The sequence below is a fragment of the Purpureocillium takamizusanense genome, chromosome 11 (genome assembly GCF_022605165.1).
Source record: "Purpureocillium takamizusanense chromosome 11, complete sequence".
Taxonomy (NCBI): Eukaryota; Fungi; Ascomycota; class Sordariomycetes; order Hypocreales; family Ophiocordycipitaceae; genus Purpureocillium; species Purpureocillium takamizusanense.
In genome coordinates, this window is record NC_063078.1 from 398927 (window position 1) to 417161 (window position 18235).

Genomic DNA, 18235 nt, shown 5'->3' on the forward strand with positions numbered 1-18235 from the left:
GGGGGGGTAGTTGGGGTTAGGAGTTTCTTAAAAACACGGCATGCACTGCACGCTCGGACGCGAATGGTTTCCCCCCGGGGCACGACTGGTAGTAGTTGTCCGACGAGGCCTGTGAAGCCAAGGACCAGGATAGCTCGCGCTGCGACGGTAAACCACGTGGGTCAAGAAAACAGGGAGAGAAAAAGAAGGAAGGAAAGAAATACTGTGCAGGGTCACATTCAAAGCCAGGGGGTTGACTGTCGCTCCCACGTGGCCGGCTGGCGGCTGTCTGTCGTGCGAGTGAGTCCTTTTGTTGGATTCGCTTCGTCGGATCGTCCCGCAGCGTTGGTAAGGTAGTTGGTTGGGTGGACAGCTAGCTACGCAACCGGCCATTGTCAACGGGCAGATATATATATATGTCTTATTGTTGTTGTTGTTGTTGTTGTTGTTGTTGTTGTACGACGCAGCTAGTATGTATACTGTAGTGACGGCGGCACCGTCCCCCGGTTCTATTATATACGCGACCTGCCCCCTCGCAAAATACAATGCGTCCCAAAAAAAAAAGTGTTCACAGAGAAGAGAAAACATATGCTCATTCATAAGATAGACAACATGCACGTGTCCTTGAAGGGTCAGCCAAAGGGTCTTATCTGACAGAACGGGGGCCAAATGGATCCCTCTCTAGATAAGCGGCTCGCATGAACGCCCAGCGTGCACGTGGATGGATACACAAGGTATGTAATAATTGTTTCTGCGATTGCATGCCGCCGGGATGTAACATGGTTTGCCGAAGGATTGATTGCCCCTCCTTCCCCCCTCTCCCCGATATGCTATACATACGTGGTGTGTGATATATGTATGGGGGCCGCGTGCGGTGGTGCTTCCATCATGCTTCTATTTTCTGTTTTATCGATCGGGCCATATGGCTTACATTGCCCCCTTGGCGGCAGGTTCGCCGTCTCACGACCGGTCCGACCACGTTACGGAGGCCATGCAAGCATCGCCAGTTTTTACAGCAAGCCCCGTCCCGTCCGGATCGTGTCTAGGTACCAAGGTATCTCTGTCGCGCCCCGTCTGCCATTCATGATCACAACGTCGGCATCAAGTCCACACGGGTGGGTGCAAGACAGCCCATATGCTGCTGCAAGCCTCTCGGCGAGCCAGAAATAGCAGCGATCCCCCCTCCCCTCATGCACAATCGAGCGCATTCGACGAATAAGTCCCCGGTGACGGCCGTGGCGGCCGCGCGCTGCCCAATACAGCGCCTGCTGCCCGCCCGACCGGCTGCTGGGGTTCGGCAAGGTAGGTATGTACTATAGGTACGTAGGTAACGAATGCGCCGCCGCATCTCAGCAAGGGCGGCGACGACACTAGGCCTGACTGCGCGTCGCAGAACCGGCACCGGGAGAGGTGGACATGGTCCGAAGAGAAATCGGACGGACGGACGTTTGCTGGCCAGCTCCTGGCGCGCACGCAACATCACACACAGAATATCTGCTGCCCAGCCCGGGTACCTAACTATTGGCAGAGCAGCCGCAGCAGCAGCAGCAGCAGCGGTCGGCCAGTCAAGCTTGGCAGCGGCGGGCAATCTATGTACTTCGTACATGGCGCCGTTCAATCTTCTGGGTCCAGGGGTGGGTTTGGACCCCGGTTGGCATCGTCGTCTGGACCGGGAAGGAGCCCAGCCCACCACCACTGTCCCTGTCGGCCGACCGGGACCCTACTAAGTGGGCGGCGGCCCTCTTCGTACCTGGTAGTAACTTTGGTAATTAGTTGGACGTCCAGCCAGACGATGCCAGCTGAAGTCAGTCGTGACAGGAACAAGACAGAAACCTCGGGTACGTACTTGTTCTTTCCATCTTTTTCTCTCTGCATGCTCTTTGTTTCCCTCCTGCCCGCCGCATATTGCCCGGGGACCCGCTCGGCCATCCACCCACCCCCCTCAATGCACAAAACACCTCCATCCATCCATCCATTGAATACCCCGTTGCCGTGCGGTACGGACGAGCATCACATCGCGCTACGGGGACCCAGCGAACCGAACCAAACTTTCCATGCCCATCCAGCGGGGTTCGTTCAGTCGGTTCGGTTCGTTGGCTCCGGTGGTTGGCGACGATTCGTTCGTTCAGTCTCGTGTGTGTTTGTCGTCGTCTTCGTTGAACAGCGACACAATATCCGACGGCCGGGGGGTGTGGATGTTACGCAGCGGGGACGGGGAGGAGGTGGAGTGAGGAGCGAAAGGGGGGTCCGCACTCGCACCCGCACTCGTTGGAGCAAGCAAAGCAAAGCAAAGCAAAGCATGAAAGTCGCACGCCCAACCACTGCTGCTGCTGCCGCTGCACACGCCCGCACCCCAACAGCAGCAGCAACAGCAGCAGCAGCAGGATCGTGATCCTTCGAGCCCACGAGGTCAGCGGCTGCATGCAATAGCCACGTTTCCCCCCCTTCTTCTGTCGTGGTCGCCTTGGGGGTGGAATTTTCCTTTTCTTCTTCTTTTTCGCCTCCTCTTCCTCTTCTGGCCGCCGTGGGGTCCAGGGCCCTTCCCCTTTCTCCTTTTTCTACATGCTACTAATTTTCGTGCGCCTACCTTGGGATTTGGAATTACACCACTACGTAGGTACGGAGTACCCCTCGTGCATTAGGGGGGTAGTGTTCCCTATCTTGCTACCTAGGTACTACCCATGTCTGGGTTCGGGCTTGTCTGCCGTCGTCAATAGTCTCGCCTCGCTACCGGGAATATGCGGCGAATAACTGGCGCGTCCCTGGCCCCCTTCGGGGATGCGCAGGGTCCTGACAGACTCGTCGTGTTGGGCCGGGCGTGCTTGATATACGATGCAGCATGTTTCTCACATCACATTCGTGACCCGACAGTCGCGAGTTGCGAGCAGCTTGATTCCACAGCTCAGACAGTGAGAATAGGATGGTATTTGCGCTTGTGTATGTATGTTGTAGCTGCACAACCGGGTAGATTCGCAGAAAAAGTTTTACACGCCCGCCAACAACGCGCTGATTAAAACACCGTATTTACAGGGTGAATCGGAAGCTCGGGTGCCAGTCGCCCATGTTGAGCCTGTCCTCCTCGGGCAGCGAGAGTCGCTCGTCGCGCTCGCCCTTCTCCCTCTTCCGGTTCTCCCTCCACATAAGCCCGGCCATGATGGTAGCGCAGATAGCGCCGAACCACATCATGCCCACGGCGACGCCGTAGCCCGTCTTATAGAGCGGCTTCTCCTCCTTGATGAAAATGAAGGCGCCGATGATGCCCGCGAGATTGCCAATCATGACCTGCGACGAGGCGCCAAACGATCGCTTCCAATGGCCCGACAGGTTGTTCTGCAGCCAGGCCAGACACATAGGCGTAATCATATAAGCGCCGCCAAAGACGAGGAAGACGGCGGCGAACTTATAGTCGCGCGACTTGCCCTCCTGAGCGAGCAGCATAGCGTATCCGACGGTCGAGAGGCACGCGCCGCCAAAGATGAAGCCGAATCGGTGCTTAAGGCGGTCCGACGCCCACGCGCCGATTAACATCATGCCCGCGGCAAAGACGTAGACAGGGATAGTACGGATTTGCGCCTCCTCGGCCTTCCAGTTGAACTCGAGCAGGATAGTCGGCAAGAAGAAGGTTCCGGACAGACCGGCCACCGACACACCCATATAGACAAAGGCAGCGAGCCAAATCTTATAGTCGCGGAGAATACGGCGAACGGCAAACTTATTGAGACTGTCCATGCGGCAAACATCACCGACGTCGGCTGCCATGCGTCGGCGCAAGAGCTCTTTCTCCTCGGCGTTGAGATAACGAGTCTGCTCGGGCCAGTCGATGATGACAAAGGACAGGATGATAGCGAGCGCCGACGTGATGGCGCCCTCGATGATAAAGATCCATCGCCAGGCCGCCATCCCGGGGCGGCCGAGGCCGGCAATGGCGTACGCAAGTAGGCCGCCAAAAGCACCGGCAACGACGGTGCTGCAGAAGAAAAAGGACATGCGTTTCTGGTACTCGTGGCGCTTGTAGTACATGGAGGTGACGTAGACGATGCCCGGGAGCACACCGGCCTCAAAGGCGCCGAGCAGGACGCGCAACGCGACGAGGGCGGCGTACGAGTGCACGAATCCCATGCACATATTGATGATGCCCCAGATGAACATAAGGCCCGAAATATAAAGCGAGGGCCGAACCTTTTTAATGATCATGTTGGACGGCACCTCGAGAAGCACGTAGGAGGCATAGTAGGCCTTTTCATGTCAGCGGGCGTCTTCAATGGCTCGTGCAATGAGGCGACTTACAAAGAGAGCGACGTTGAAGCGGGTTCCAACATCGAGGTGAAGTTCCGCGGTGAGGCCCTGAATGGCGGCATTACTGATGTTGATGCGATCCAAAAAGGCCATCATGTAAATGAGGAAGAAGCAGGGAAAGACGATGAGATCGAGCTTCCGAACCAGCTTGCTTTCTGCCTTGGGGTCGATGGGCGTATCCGACGTCTCCGACCCGGCCGACTTGGGGGGCGACACGTCCGACGCGCCCGTCGTGGGCTGCTTTTCCTCCTCGGGCGACATGTCGGCAGCCGCTTCAATGCCTCGCTCGAGTATACAAGACGGTGATATCAAGACAAGATACAAGAAAGAACAAACAGCAGTGAAGAGGGGTGAGCGAGTGAGGGTGAAAAGGAATGGGAAAGGGCTGGACGAAAGAAGAAGGTGAGGAGAAAATCAACAGCAAGGGTTTTCTTCCCCTTCTTTTTGACGAAGATGACAACGCTCTCCACGCACGCAAGGGCAACGAACTGTCTGGGGAGGCCACGGGACAGTCGAAAGGGGGGTGCACAACGTGGTCGCCACGAGGAGGCCGAGCTCAAGGCAGCGTGTATAAAAAGGGCACGACAACGGCGGACCCGACGGGCGACAGGCTCCGTCGGACGCAGCACGCACCGGGGGAAGCGGCGGACGCGTTGGACGGCGGCAAAACGCAACGGCTGCCAAGCATCAAGTTAATTTCAAACAACGGCCGGTGTTGGACAGCCACGACCACGGGACGAGGTGGCGAGCAAGCTCGAAGCGGTTTGGGGGGGGCTGGCTGAGGAGGACCTTGACTTCGCCTCCTCGCCAGGGAGCCAAGGGCGAGCGAGAGTGCTGGTTCGCGAGCGGTTTAATGCCCTTCCTTGGGTCTTCTCGGTCGCGCACCGGCCCTTCTTGGTGCTAGTCCTGATGTGCGTCGCCTGGAGAGCTGGATCGGCCCCAGATGGAGCCTGTCGGCGGAGGGGTTTCCAGAAGAGGTCTCGAGGCAGGCAAGAGGAGGAGGGGGGTTGGACATGGGAGAGCCGTTGCGAAGAAGTGGAGATGGCGCTCGTTTGTTGCTGTCAGCATATGGATGCTTGTTGTCTGCATCGGCGCGCCGCGCCCTTGTCTGCTTCTTTCAAAGCGACAGATGGCAGTGAGTTGGCCCGCGCCGCCGGCCCGCTCGCCGTGCTGGCCGACAGGTCGAGTCGAGCGCAGCGCAGAGCGGTACCATGGAAACCGTGCCACCGCGCGCAGGGTTCTATTCCCGGTTCGATGTACCGTCGTCGAATGAGAGGCCGTGAGACATGGGGTTGCCGTGGAGTCGGGCATCCATCGCGTCGTTTTGCCGTTGCAGATGCGGCATGGTGGGAGAGCAAGAGAGGTGGCATGTCGAGACGTCGAGGTTGGAGTGTGCGGGTAACCCTCGACACGTCTGACTCCGGCTCCGCCATTGGCCGAACGAGCCACAAACCGTCAGCATTTGATGGATCCCGCAGCAGGACCCCTGGGGGCCGATAGGCTTCCAGCAGGGGACCGGGGCCCACTGAACTAAGTTGGCCATCCGTCAGCAGCCTCCAGCGGCCAAGACGGCCACGAAGCGTCCCCCCCTCCCTCCCGCCAGCGCCCCATCCGCAGCGGGGTTTCCCAGCGAGAGCCCTCTGGAGCTACGGACCGCCGCGCGGGATTGGATTGGCGGGAAACCTGGCAGCCAGGCCCCTCCACTCCCCTCCAGGCGGGAGGGGCTTGCCTTCAGGGCTTCAGGGCTGTGCTTGGAGGCCCCCGCTGCCAGCAGAGAGGCCCAGCGAAAGCCGCAAAGCCACTGACGGATTGGCTGGGGCGCCCAGGCGGGACGGACGGGCAGATCACGGGCCTTGAGGGCGGCCGCAGATTCGCATCTCCGATTCTGTTGGTCTTTTTTTTCTCTCTCTCATTTTGGCGCGAACGTCCGATGCCCGCCTCCACCGTCAGCAGCCTTCGCTCGAGACCCGCGACATACAAAACACTACACTAACTAGCAGCAGGTTCAATTCGCGCTGATTAGACCTGTCCTTCAACGAGACGAGACGACACGAGACGACACGAGACGGCGACTCAGTCCACGGCCGCTCGACCTCCTTCTCCTTTCGATGCAACGACTTCTGTCACAGAAATTGACCAGAGAGCCAAGGACCCCCACCGAAAATTTCCCTCCTGCCTCGCAGCGTGGGATCGTGAGCCCTGCAGGGCCAGGATCTTCACTGCCAAGGGGGCCTGAAGCGGCATGAGCGGGGGGGACTTCTGAAGCGACACCACCAACAGCATTACGGCGCGCATTAGCGCCGACTGGGGGTCCCGTCCCTGTCGTCATGCCATCCGGCCGGGCTGTTGGCAGTCATTGTTCAACAGCAAAGAGGTGGCTTCGCGGCGGGCTGTTGCTGAGGCTGGCCCGCTCGCCGGCCCCCCATCTGGAGCCTTGGAACCCTTGAGCCTTTGTGGCTGTCAAGCACCTAGCCTCCTCCCTCTGTCAATGTAACAAGCCAGCCCGGCACCTGCCGCGGAGGATTCCAACGAATACCGCCACCGTCAGGCACAACCATCAGCGTCTTCAACGGCACTAAACTAGTCCGCCGCTCACTGCAATGTCCGGCGAGCCAAGCCAAGCCAAAGCCAGCGGCGGTCCACGACGACGAGTACGTACGAGGTAGAGGAGGTGGTCGACGGCGAGGACGACGACGGGTGATGACGGGCGGCGACAGCGACCGCTCTTGGCAAACGATCTCGGACACCATACCGCTCTGGCAAACTCTCCGACGGGTCGAGACGGGTTCCCGTTTGTTGTCCCTTTCTCTGTCTTGCGCATCCGCCGTTACGCCACGGCCTCGCCGTGTAAATGGGCCAACCTGGTTTGGCCACACTCGAAGATGGAATCGGGTCGGGGAATCACTCGTATTTGAATAAGTGGTACACAGATTTCGCTTCCGATCGGTTGGTCAGTGGGGGAGAAAGATCTTCGCCGCGAGGTTATGCGAGTGATTCGATTCGATGCGATGCGATGGAGGATGGCGATGCGGTTGGGTGCCATCACGCCCTGCTCCCTGCCACCTGCCTGGTCCGCACCCTCTTCCCCGTGCCAGCAGCCATCTGTCTCGGTCGCTGCGGCAGTCCGTGCGGATGATCCCTGGGGGTGTGGACCATGCAGCCTCGCACAGAGGTTTCCACTCGATGGAAGCAAAAGAAGAAGCCCCCTGAAACGTTGACGTGAACGCTTCCTCCCACAGTCTCCCCCCCGGGTCCCCGTGTTGGTTGCGTCGTATCTCGTCGTACGCACGTACATACTACATGCCTGCCTACCTACCTACCTGCTACTATATCTTTCTCTTCGGCTCTTTTCGTGGCTAAAGGCGGTCGGTCTCGCCATGCATGTTCCTGCAGGCTGTTACCGAAACGCACCAGCTCCGTGGGAATGGAGCCCCTTGCGCGCTCCTCCTCCGGCATCAGGTCCCGGCACCGCGGGCCAATGGCCAACACCAACTAGACTATTTCTTCGCACCAGAACTCACCCAACTTTTCCAAGCGTGCATGAAAGACAAGTGTACGGTACAACACACCCCCTGGCCCACCAATTCGAACGACGTTCCCCGGCGACAGGTAGCCGAGCCACTCACGCTGCGGCCCAAATTAGCGGATTCAAGATGCTTGCCACACTCACACACCCCTTCCACTTCTCCAGCTCACCTGGATAACGCCCACAACCAGGGTCCGTCTGTCGTCCGCCGGCCGCTTCTCGGTCTGGGATCCGTCATTGGTCTACCATCCGGGCCCCCCGTCTGTCTCTTCACCTCGCCTCCAACCGGGAAGGTCGGCCATATTTGTTACCTTTGCCTTGGGAAGCTGCCCCTGCGCAAGTCCCTTCTCTGGGGTTTTGTGGTTGCCCTTGTGGTAGACCGTCTGTGAAATCATAACCAAAGTCCACCGGTAGCGTGGGTGCCGATCCAAGGGGACGGATCCTTTGAGTCCAGTCGGCTGCCTTGCCAGGTCTGATCGTCGTATATCACGCACGGAGTTTTGTCTCGCCTGTCGGGTCTGTCAGGTCTGTCAGTCAAGGCCAAAGGCTTTTTGACCCATCCGTCTCCCACACCCCCGGACTTGTCAAACCGAAGATCATTCTCTCGAACGCCTCGTGCTCGGACCGCCGCCGCCGCCGCCGCCGCCACTTGCTGGACTCGGAACCTCCCAGCCTTCGAGAAATGTTGCCTTTCCGAGTTATCTAGAAGCAGTACACGACAAGAGCAAGTGCGCACACGGACGGCCGCGTGTTCCTCTCGTCGACCCCAAAAGAAAGCGCACCATGGCGGGCAACGCGACGGCCACGGACATTGACCTCGACGCCAACAATGCCTACCTCGTCTACATTCCGGCCGGCGTCTTCGTCGTCATCTGCCCAGTCCTCATGGCGCTGCGAATCTGGGCGCGCCTGAGGAAAGGAGGCAGCATGGGCGCCGACGACTGGACGGCGATAGCGGCTCTCGTAAGTCTCCCCGACGGACGACTTTTGATTTTCTGAATCTCTTGCGTTGCGCCTGCTGACCAACTGTTGTTAGATATTCACACTCCTGACAAGTGGGTTCCTCGTGGCTTGTAAGTTGATGCCCATCTCTTGAGTTGCACCTTTCATGGCGACTCGGACAATCGCTTACCAACACAAACCAGCCTGTCAGTATGGCATGGGAAAGCATTGGGTCACGGTCGTCGGCCACAATCGATTTGAAACCATGAAGGTACGGAGAACCAAGGGTGAATTCTTTGAGTCACTATTCATGCTAATGCCGCCCAGTATTTCTTCATGGCTCAGATCACGTACAAGGCGTCCATCAACCTCGTCAAGTGCTGTATCCTGCTCCTATATCTGCGCCTGTTCCGCATTGTCCGATGGTTCCGCTGGGCCTGCTGGGTCCTTCTCGCCGCCGCGATCATGTACTGCACCGCCTCCGTCGCCGTCACCATCTTCCAGTGCCGGCCCCTGATCCGCGCCTTTGACAAGACCGTCCCCGGCACGTGCATCAACACGGCCAAGTTCTGGTACGCCAACGCCGGCTTCTCCATCGCCACGGACGTCATCATCCTGCTGCTACCCATGCCGCTCGTGTGGAAGCTCGAGGTGCCCATCGCCCAAAAAGTCGCCCTCATGGCCGTCTTCGCCATCGGCGTCTTCGTCGTCATCACCTCGTGCCTGCGCGTCACGACCCTCGACATCCTCGCCACGACGCCCGACCAGACGTACGACATCGCAAACGTCATGTGGACCATTGTCGAGCCCAACGTGGCCGTCGTCTGCGCCTGCCTGCCCATCCTCCGCCCCTTCATCGTCAAGATCTTCCCCATGCTCCGCAGCAAGGGCTACTCGGGCGCCTATGGCACCCCCGCCTACGGCACCGGCAAGTCCCGCGCCACGACGGGGAGCCAGGCCAGGGGCGGCGGCCGCGACTGGGTCGAGCTCGGCGGCGTCAAGTCCCAGGGCGTGCACCTCGCCTCGATCCACCGCCCGAGCTCCAACACGGGCAGCGAGGAGAGCATCCTGGCGGGGACGCAGCCGACCAAGGGCTCCGCGACGGGCGGTCCCGGCATCCAAAAGACGGTGGAGTACAGCATTCAGTATTCAAAACAGTAGATTTCCTTTCAAGACCGGTGGGATTGGGAGCTCGAGCTCCGGGGGAGACAACAAAGTCGAGGGGGGGCCGTGCGTGCGTGCGTGCGTCTGTGTGTATGTGGTACATTATGAAGCGCTCTCGTTGTTGCGGATGGTCAATAACGAGGTCTATGAAACATGGATGTTCGGGTTACGATAAGTGACGCACCCGAAGGATATGTTGGATGTATACCCGCGGGGCTCAGACTATAGATGTGTGTGTACGTTTAGCGAATCGAGCAATTAGACTGGCGTTTCTGCACGGACAAAGAAACTACATATGGGGTGTGTGTGATTTTGGTGGGTTTATTTTGGTCTCGTCTGCGGAGGGCGAGCGTTACCCCCGACGCGGTATCTAAGCTCGTACCAAAGCTAATAAAACTCCTCCCGTTTGAACCGACTAATCGCAGGCGTGTTCTCCTAAAGAACGTTATACGACTATGCTCCAGCCTTGAGCCCAGCATCACGTAGTGACGGATGGGCCTTATCTTGGCCTTGACCGAAATGCGGCTGTTCTTCAATGTTTGTTGCATCGGTGCCTGGCTCACTGCTCTCTCTCTCTCTCTCCATACTGGTAGGATAAAAACACGAAAGCTTGTCAACGTTGCACAAGAACACTAACTCTGCTTCGTCCGGTCACCCGCGCGTTGCCGCAACCGCACCTTATCGCGGTTCTTTCCTTTAGGTACATTAGCTGCTCATATCCTCAGCCTCAGCAGCCGTCATGGAGCCTCGCACCGAGCCGACCGGAGGGACTGGACTCATCCTTGTGCTGGTATGTATGTATCCAAAGGACCAAGAGCGGGCCCTTAAAATGGCTCCCCAGGTATTTACCAGTAAGTAACTCAGAGATAGGTTCTCTCCAGCATCATGTCTAGAACGTGTGCCCTCAGGCATTCTACAAGTGTCACACTTCTGTGCGGCATCCACGACTACAAATCATGTATCACAAGCAGTCACAGGGGTGAGAACCTATATTGTTCCAACCCGCCCCCATCCAAATCATCGGATTAAAGACAGTCAGCGGTAGACGTGTTCTGTGAATGAGACCCTGGGCGAAGCGAGGCCACCACAAGTATACGTTGATCTGTGATTAGGAGCGGAAATGGGCCATGACTTCGCCATGCACATGTTCAGCTTCTTTGTACTTTTTCCTTTCTTGTTCACAGCGGTAGCCGTGGAGCCTCTTCCCACAGGCTGCAGAACCTTTGCTCCTTGCGACTTTCATATCATGATGAATCCACTCTTTGGATATACCAGTCAATATCAACGTTATTTTCACTAGTTGAGACCAGTAACAGGCGTCAACAATACAACCTGTACACTCCCCCCACGGCATTGCATGAGGTTGGCCTTGAGTCACTCGCTCACAATCCAGACTTGAGCTCCGCGCATGGTCGACATTGTAATCGACGCCAGTTCAAGTCATCATGGCGATCCCCTCATGCAGACGCGATCCTCACTTCTCCGATGCGTCGTCTCCATCCCTAGGACAGCCTCTTAACCCGCCCTACATCGTCAAGCCTCGCGGGCGGCACACACACACCGTCATCCTGCTGCACGATGTGGCCTCCAACGGACACATCTTCAGCCACGACCTCTTCACCACGGGCAAGACGGCCGCCGGTAAGACGCTCGACTCGGTGTTTCCCGGCGTGCGCTGGGTCTTCCCCTCGGCGCCGCGACGGCCCTGCCATGCGCTCGAGCACGCCAGAATCGCGGCGTGGTTCGACGTCGTCAACCTCAAGGACCCGAGCCTTCGGCAGGAAACGCAAAGAAGGGGCCTTTGCACCTCTGCACGGGAGATATTCGCTATCCTTCATTGGGAGCTGAAGCTCGTCGCGCCGGATAAGGTGGTTCTCGGCGGCATGGGCCAGGGTTGCGCCATGGCTCTCGCGATGCTGCTCAGCCTCGGTCACAAAATAGGCGGTGTGATCGGGATGAGCGGCTTTCTCCCCTTTCAATTCGAGCTCGAAATGAACACGGCCGAAGACTCATCGAGCGAGAGCGAGAGCCAGACTAGTGTCCGCAGTGGCGCTCGCAGCGCTCGCGGCAGCAACCGCTCAGCGACATCGTACGACCCAGCCGTCAAGGCGCACATATTCCAGCGCACGTTGCTTCAACTCGCCAGCGCTGAACACCCAACCAAAGATGAGACATCGTACGGCACGCCCGTCTTGCTTGGTCACGGCGCTCTGGATGACGTACTGGCTTTTGCCCTTGGTGAGCAGGCAGCCTTGGCGCTGAGGACTGCCGAATATGAGGTCGAATTCAAGCGATATGAGGACCATGGCCACGGGTACAAGGTGCCGGAGCAAATTGATGACATCGTCGAGTTCTTGCAGAAGCGAGTGGGCATTATGCCCCAGAGTGACGGCGATTAAGATAGATGGGAATTCTGGCGCTGTGTCGGCTTTTAGCGCCAAGCGGCCGAGACGAGGCGAGGTTGCGGAACCGGTCGGAGGAGGCGGACGTAGGTATCTCGAAAGCCAACTATTAAAGAATGTAAATGCAAAGGGTATGTCCCGGCTTCTCGAACAACAGTGTCACTCCCTTCCCTCTTCCCACCACGCCATCGGACGTGCTGCCATTCACGAGTCACCTGTTCTTCTAGGCAATGCGAAGCTGTCAAGCGGCGACGCCGGATACGCTTCTCGTATAAACTTGTCTGCCGCGTTTATGATGCGCAGGCTTTGATCAACGCTTGGAGAGCGCGGCCCACCCATCAGCCGCTGCCATCTTTGGAGGAACTGTTTGAGATGGTCACCTGCATGGAGAACCTCGGGTCCAATGAGCTCCCGAAGCGATGGAACGCGGCAGGCCGCCAAAAGAACAAGCATGGCACACGCCATTCTAAAGCATCACGATTCAGTGTTTGAAACATGATGAATAGAGCGGGCAACTCACGAAAGGGAGCATATCCATGTGTCGACAAGAACCGTCTGAGGGAACCCTCGCAGATTGAGTACATGCATTAGGCAAGCGTCAAGGCAAGCCTTGCAGCTCCTTCTGGCCTCGTTGCTAGGGGCGCTCGCACTCAAGTCATCGTTGCCGCCGCGGCTACCACTTAGTAGCCACATCAGGTACGGCCTGTATATGACGCTGCGACAAGTGAGATATCTTTGCCTTAGGAAGCCGCTGGCAGCGCTGGTAGTTGGTGTCGTGTCCATGGTGAATGCGAACGATGTGGGAAGGAGGTTGCGCCATTCGTCTAATTGGTGTTGCAGCTCGGCTACGATGTAAGGGAATCGTGACGTGTCGATCGCGGCCCCGCTGCCGCTCGCATAAAGTAGATGATGTACGCGATTGAGGAGCCTGCGCATGCTGATACATGCGAGAAAGTATAATGAAGACTGCTCCTCTTCCTGCTGCAGTGGGTGGGTGTTGTAGGAGCCGGGAAGAGGAACGGACGACTCGATGCGGGATATGCCCGAGACGGGACTGGCAGAGAGCTCAGCAATATAGTCACTAAAAAACCGTCAGTATTCGTTCAAAAACGTCTCGTCCGCTGTATCACCTCTCGAGAATATAGCAGGCCCAGAATATCCGCCTCGTCCGCTCGCGATCTTCGTGTGTGTCGCCCTCTGGGGGGTACGACAGGAGCATCATACACTTTGCGGCGGTCGCGCCTATGTACTCCCAAGCCTGAAGTGGCCGCGTGAGGAAGGCAAAGTAAAGACTGATGCCCTGTCAGCTTTCCAACCCTCTATCAGTTCAGTTGCCGAAAGAGCTGCGTACGCGACGAAAAAGAGGCACTGCGCCGAAACTGAGCTCACGCTGAGATGCGCATTGTACGCTTTCTTGAGCGCCACATCAAAATACACGTCACCCATCTGGCGTCTCGACGTCCGCCATCGGAGCTCCTGGTCCGTTAGTTCAACAGTCGCCTCAAGCCCAGCAGTGGCTTGGCTGGCACAGCCCAGTGCCATGGTCAAGAGGGAAATGGACGACTCGATGCTGTCCTCGGACGTGGCGCCCGAGTTGAGTACCGCTCTGGCTCTATCTAGCTGTCTCAGAGACATGGTCGGATACCAAAAATTAACATTCTGCTGGAATGAATCCAGAATAGAATCTACATCTTCAGAGGTAACGTAAGGGTATACGGTAGCGATCTTCATAGACAAGGCGGGGCGGGACTGTTCCAGCTGAAAGATGGGCGTATAGTCGTTTCGCAGCGAGGGGAAGCCGTCGAAGTGATGCCACTGGAGCACCGACTCGGTTGTCGACGTGTGCATGGAATCGAGGACGGCGTTCTCGAACGCGCCGTTCGCCCCTCTGTCAGGGGGCGCCCCGCTGATGGGCGTTTGGATCTGCGGGTGAGAGGTGCGCGATGAGGCGGTGTCGATGGCTGGTGGCGAGTCGACATAGGAAGTTGTGGTAGCATGAGCCGTGGGCGAGCTGCATGAGGCTTGTCGCCCTCCCAGCGTTGAATAGGCAGTCTGTAGATAGTTCAATTAGCACCAAGCAGGTGGCCCCGTTTGCCAACGAAGGAAGGGGTTCCACTAACGATCGTCGAGTTGAGCTCCCGCAGAGTCTGTTCTATGCGCAGCACGCCGTCTAAGACAAGATCTGTCTTGCCGCGCCTTGCCTACATAGTCAGTCATGGCCCGCAAGCAGCCGATCAGGGATGTTCGGGATACGCACGAGCTCGCCTCAGAGCCATATGCGCAGTCCTGGTCGGACGCTAGGCATGTTGCGCAGGGACGGTTGCCGTCACATCTTGCAGCCGTCAGCTGGGTTTCGAGCCATTGAGGAATGCCCACGAGGCGTACCTGATTTTGCGACTGCGACAGATGTCGCACTGATATGAGGGTTGGTCAGTGGATTCTACCAGTCACGAAAGCGGTGGCTATGAGCCACAGACGGAGGAGCTCCAAGACGGACAAGCCCGCTGGAGCAACATGGGAACGGCGCTAACAACGTACGGCATGCGAGGTCCTCAAGCGCTTCCTAGCCGGCTCGTGAGAAGGTGACCACGCTTCGACTCGTGGCTCGGTCATGTTTCGTGGCGTAGCCCTGCCCAACACGGCTCTCGTCTCGGGGACTTGACGGGAAGGGTTTCGTGACTCGCTCCGCCACGGGCCGAGAGAGCGAGAGGAGGATTATTTGGCGTTGGCGGAGAACCTGGGCGTCAGCGCAGGTCGTGCGGGGCAGAGCGCTTTTAGTGCATGCTGGGGGAGGAAGGTGGCCCCATGCGCGCACCTGCCCCTGGCCAGGATATGGACGACAGTGGACACCCAAACCAGACTGAACTCCCAGCGATCCGGATTGTCCAAAGTCTCCTCCCGTGAAGCGATAGCGGAGCCATGGACCTGCCGGTACTTCGTGGACGGGCATCGCTCATTGAAACAAATCCATGTGCCAAGGCTGTCGATGCGGAGTGACCCAGTCATTGTGATTTCACCGAGCGGCACAGTACTGATTCGCCGGCTACAGCGTCAAGTTTCCTACCTTAGCACCCACTTCGACCCCTAGACACCTGCAGCCATGAACTGATCATGTTGTGTTGCGATGAAGCCTTCACCGATCCTGTGCTGCAACTCGAGGTTCCGCCTGCCGGTGTGCCAATATGCGTATGCAAGTGATACGAGAAACGAGGGTCATATTCCACACGTACCAATGCCACGCTTTCCGCTGCCGGCAAGGACGCTTCTACATACAATACGAAGCACCTCCAGTGTTTCAAGTCTTTGACCACGACGCCCAATTAAGCCACCGACCCAACCAAGCCTACGCATCTGGGGTCTCCAGAATCGACAGACTACCCTCACGGCCCAGCATCGTCTCAGACCTCTTCCACTCCCTTACCGTGATCCTTGACTTGAAGAGTGTTCATGACCGTTGTGGCACTCCGCTTCTCCAAACTCTTCTTGACCGGGTTGGGTGCCTCAAACACCTCGGCAAGCTCCTCCAAAGTACGATCCTTGGTTTCGGGGAAAAAGAAGTACATAAAGACCCCCTCGATCAGATCCCAGAACACAAACACAAGGTAGAACTTGTAACCAATCTTGTCGAACGCCGGACCGCTGCTATACTGAATGATAGTCGAGGCGGCGGAGCTGGCAAAGTTGCCAATCGCCGTACCCTTCGCGCGGGTTTCAGTCGACAATGTCTCCGCAATATACATGGATTGCAGCGGTGTCCAGCCGAAAGAGAATACGATGCCGAATATGAAGATAAATGCGACCGTGGTGTTGGCGACGGCGGCATTGTTGGGATCGTCCAGTGCGGCCTTGCTTGTCCCTGTTATGATCGCAAAGCAGCAAGAGCAGAATACGATTGAGTATAGAAGCAGCGGTCGGCGGCCGATAACATCCGTAAGGCGAGCACCAAGAATGGCGCCCATGAAGCTGATGACCGGATTGATGGCGTTCAATGCCAGGACCTTGTGTTCGTCCGTGATACCCGCGTTGTTAAGCATGGCAGGGAGGTAGTACGAGGTCAAGCTGTTGCCACTGATCTGGCCAAAGACGGCCATGCCCAGGACGCAAATCAGGCGGCGACGGGCGCTGTGTGTATTCCAGAGCTCATGATAGTCCCACCATTTCTTGTCGGATGCCTCGGCCGAGATTTGCTGGCTCATCTCCTGTAGCTGAAGCTGCACCATGGGGTGCTTCTCGTCGCCTTCTCCATGGTATGTCGCGAGGACCTTGGCGGCGTCGGCGTGTCGATCTTGGGCCATGAGCCATCGGGGAGACTCCGGGAGCCAAAAGGTTCCCAGGACAACGATCCCGGACGTAATCATCTGACACCAGATGGGGATGCGCCAGGCATTGTTATTGTCGAGGTAGCTGCATCCGTAGACAACCCAGCTCGCAATGATACTGCCAATGTACCAAGTGCAATTGTAAAGCCCCGTGAGTGTGCCGCGCCATCGCGGATGGGCCATTTCGCTCACATAGCAAGGCGCAGACACACAGCAGAAGCTGACACCGAAGCCGAGTACAAATCGGCCACCGATGAATTGGGCACGGCTATTACATGGGGCCTGTACGCATGTGCCGATGATGACGACGGCTGCGCCAGTTATCATGCCCCATCGTCGTCCGAAGTAGTCGTTGACCGGACCGGTGAAGAAAACAGCGGCCACGGAGCCGATGTTGTACATGGCAAAGACGAGTCCAGTGCCTGAATCAGCCACCTTCCTGAGAGCTTTATCAGTACTGAATACCGGGCGAATTGCTATTTTCTACGCCGGAAAACTCACATGCCGAAGAACTTTTGATACGAGGTCATGCCATTCAGGCCGCCCATCAGTGAACCATCATAGCCATTCTGCGAGCAATGTCAGACAAACGATCATCTGCGTCGTGCAATGCTTGAGGCAGGTCCGCTTACGAGGCATCCGCAGAGATACGCGCAGGATAGGACAAGGTAGAGGCGAAACATGGACGGAGTCCACGGTGATGTTTGCTTTTCCTCGGCCTCGTGAGCCAGCTGGACAGCGGCGCCGACGTCTCGGGCGCCATCGTCGTGGGCCACGCTGGCCTCTCTCTTCTCTGACAAGGAAGCAGTCATCTTGGCAGAACAATGCGTGCGTCGTCTGTTGGCACGGGATTGACAGATGAGGCCTGAGGGTGACGGCCAAGAGCAAGCCACGCTGCTTCAGGTGTCGAACTGGAAACCACTGGCGACGTCGCTGGTGCCGTCGGGGGTCTCTTCCTCTTTATACCCGTGCGTATTTCGTAGGAATGTCGAGCATCATGCGACAGGCCAGACTTGCAGGCAACCGCCGCTTCGGTGAGGGAGGAGACGGGAGTGAGCCAAGGCAAGTCCCGGCAGCTGGCACGGAGGCAAGCCATAGTCATCTCAAGCAAGACCATTTCGTTCACTTCTGAGGGGAAGTAAGTTCCTTCCAGCACGTTTGCCTCCTTTGGGGGCCGATTCCGCCAACCACGGGCAGGGGTCTAGCGGGGGCAGCTCAAGGTCCGCCATGCGCCGGTTTCGCTCCATTGCCTCGTGACGCCTGTGAGAAAGCCGGCCACCTGGGTGCTGTTCAATGATACGCCACGTCTCGGCAGCGTTGGCCGGGGACGTGAAAAGCTGGGGTACAAGGGTAGGTAAGGTTAGAGAGGTCCCAGATGTGGGCAAAGTGAAGCCTCGAACATGAGGCGTGCGGGGGAGACGATCGGTTGTTTCCATCGCTGACAAGGAAGGAGCCTTCTTCTCCAATGGTTGGGGGGGCGAGCTTGAAGTGGCTTCCTCAATACCACCAGTTGGCGGTCGACGGCCCGCTCACTGGCCTGAGCGTTCGGCTCCGGCTTCCCCGACCCCCAGAGCTAACTCCAACTCCCCGCGCGCCACTTCTCTCCA

The 18235-nt window shown here is 57.8% G+C and overlaps 5 protein-coding genes across 7 annotated transcripts; 2 read left to right on the forward strand and 3 right to left on the reverse strand.

Moving 5' to 3' along the window:
- Positions 1–2877: 2877 nt before the first annotated feature.
- Positions 2878–5624, reverse strand: JDV02_010028 (uncharacterized protein). Its single transcript, XM_047991734.1, has 2 exons — positions 4267–5624; positions 2878–4215 (listed from the first exon to the last, which is right to left on the reverse strand). The coding sequence occupies exons 1-2, from the start codon at positions 4534–4536 to the stop codon at positions 3004–3006; spliced, it is 1482 nt and encodes a 493-aa protein (XP_047847746.1). The 5' UTR covers positions 4537–5624; the 3' UTR covers positions 2878–3003.
- Positions 5625–7665: 2041 nt separating this feature from the next.
- Positions 7666–10207, forward strand: JDV02_010029 (uncharacterized protein). Its single transcript, XM_047991735.1, has 4 exons — positions 7666–8764; positions 8838–8874; positions 8947–9014; positions 9071–10207. The coding sequence occupies exons 1-4, from the start codon at positions 8585–8587 to the stop codon at positions 9902–9904; spliced, it is 1119 nt and encodes a 372-aa protein (XP_047847747.1). The 5' UTR covers positions 7666–8584; the 3' UTR covers positions 9905–10207.
- A 901-nt stretch (positions 10208–11108) lies between these two features.
- Positions 11109–15068, reverse strand: JDV02_010031 (uncharacterized protein). Of its 3 annotated transcripts, XM_047991738.1 has the most exons (9): positions 14848–15068; positions 14695–14723; positions 14567–14641; positions 14430–14505; positions 13661–14361; positions 13440–13601; positions 12830–13390; positions 12690–12775; positions 11109–12625 (listed from the first exon to the last, which is right to left on the reverse strand). In XM_047991738.1, the coding sequence occupies exons 1-9, from the start codon at positions 14920–14922 to the stop codon at positions 12600–12602; spliced, it is 1791 nt and encodes a 596-aa protein (XP_047847749.1). In that variant the 5' UTR covers positions 14923–15068; the 3' UTR covers positions 11109–12599. The 3 variants fall into 3 exon arrangements, with proteins under 3 accessions (XP_047847749.1, XP_047847748.1, XP_047847750.1); XM_047991737.1 differs by having other exon boundaries at positions 11109–12775; XM_047991739.1 differs by having other exon boundaries at positions 11109–13390.
- JDV02_010030 (uncharacterized protein) lies at positions 11353–12306 on the forward strand (the record flags this gene model as incomplete). Its single annotated transcript, XM_047991736.1, has 1 exon — positions 11353–12306. The coding sequence occupies one exon, from the start codon at positions 11353–11355 to the stop codon at positions 12304–12306; it is 954 nt and encodes a 317-aa protein (XP_047847751.1).
- A 453-nt stretch (positions 15069–15521) lies between the features above and the next one.
- On the reverse strand, positions 15522–17994 carry JDV02_010032 (uncharacterized protein). The gene is made up of 3 exons (XM_047991740.1): positions 17261–17994; positions 17130–17197; positions 15522–17067 (listed from the first exon to the last, which is right to left on the reverse strand). Exons 1-3 carry the CDS (start codon positions 17438–17440, stop codon positions 15708–15710), a joined length of 1608 nt encoding a protein of 535 aa, XP_047847752.1. The 5' UTR covers positions 17441–17994; the 3' UTR covers positions 15522–15707.
- Positions 17995–18235: the final 241 nt, after the last annotated feature.

What these genes read in the sequence shown, in the direction of transcription:
- JDV02_010028 (XM_047991734.1), bottom strand. Translation starts at nt 4,536, where the DNA reads ATGTCGCCCGAGGAGGAAAAGCAGCCCACGACGGGCGCGTCGGACGTG. An exon ending in GCTTCAACGTCGCTCTCTTT is followed by an intron (nt 4,216 to 4,266) that starts GTAAGTCGCCTC and finishes TGACATGAAAAG; the next exon opens with GCCTACTATGCCTCCTACGT.
- JDV02_010029 (XM_047991735.1), top strand. Translation starts at nt 8,585, where the DNA reads ATGGCGGGCAACGCGACGGCCACGGACATTGACCTCGACGCCAACAAT. An exon ending in GGACGGCGATAGCGGCTCTC is followed by an intron (nt 8,765 to 8,837) that starts GTAAGTCTCCCC and finishes AACTGTTGTTAG; the next exon opens with ATATTCACACTCCTGACAAG. An exon ending in AAGTGGGTTCCTCGTGGCTT is followed by an intron (nt 8,875 to 8,946) that starts GTAAGTTGATGC and finishes AACACAAACCAG; the next exon opens with CCTGTCAGTATGGCATGGGA.
- JDV02_010031 (XM_047991737.1), bottom strand. Translation starts at nt 14,922, where the DNA reads ATGACCGAGCCACGAGTCGAAGCGTGGTCACCTTCTCACGAGCCGGCT. An exon ending in GCTTGAGGACCTCGCATGCC is followed by an intron (nt 14,724 to 14,847) that starts GTACGTTGTTAG and finishes CCCTCATATCAG; the next exon opens with TGCGACATCTGTCGCAGTCG. An exon ending in TATGGCTCTGAGGCGAGCTC is followed by an intron (nt 14,506 to 14,566) that starts GTGCGTATCCCG and finishes TATGTAGGCAAG; the next exon opens with GCGCGGCAAGACAGATCTTG.
- JDV02_010032 (XM_047991740.1), bottom strand. Translation starts at nt 17,440, where the DNA reads ATGACTGCTTCCTTGTCAGAGAAGAGAGAGGCCAGCGTGGCCCACGAC. An exon ending in CGTATCTCTGCGGATGCCTC is followed by an intron (nt 17,198 to 17,260) that starts GTAAGCGGACCT and finishes CATTGCTCGCAG; the next exon opens with AATGGCTATGATGGTTCACT. An exon ending in TATCAAAAGTTCTTCGGCAT is followed by an intron (nt 17,068 to 17,129) that starts GTGAGTTTTCCG and finishes TAAAGCTCTCAG; the next exon opens with GAAGGTGGCTGATTCAGGCA.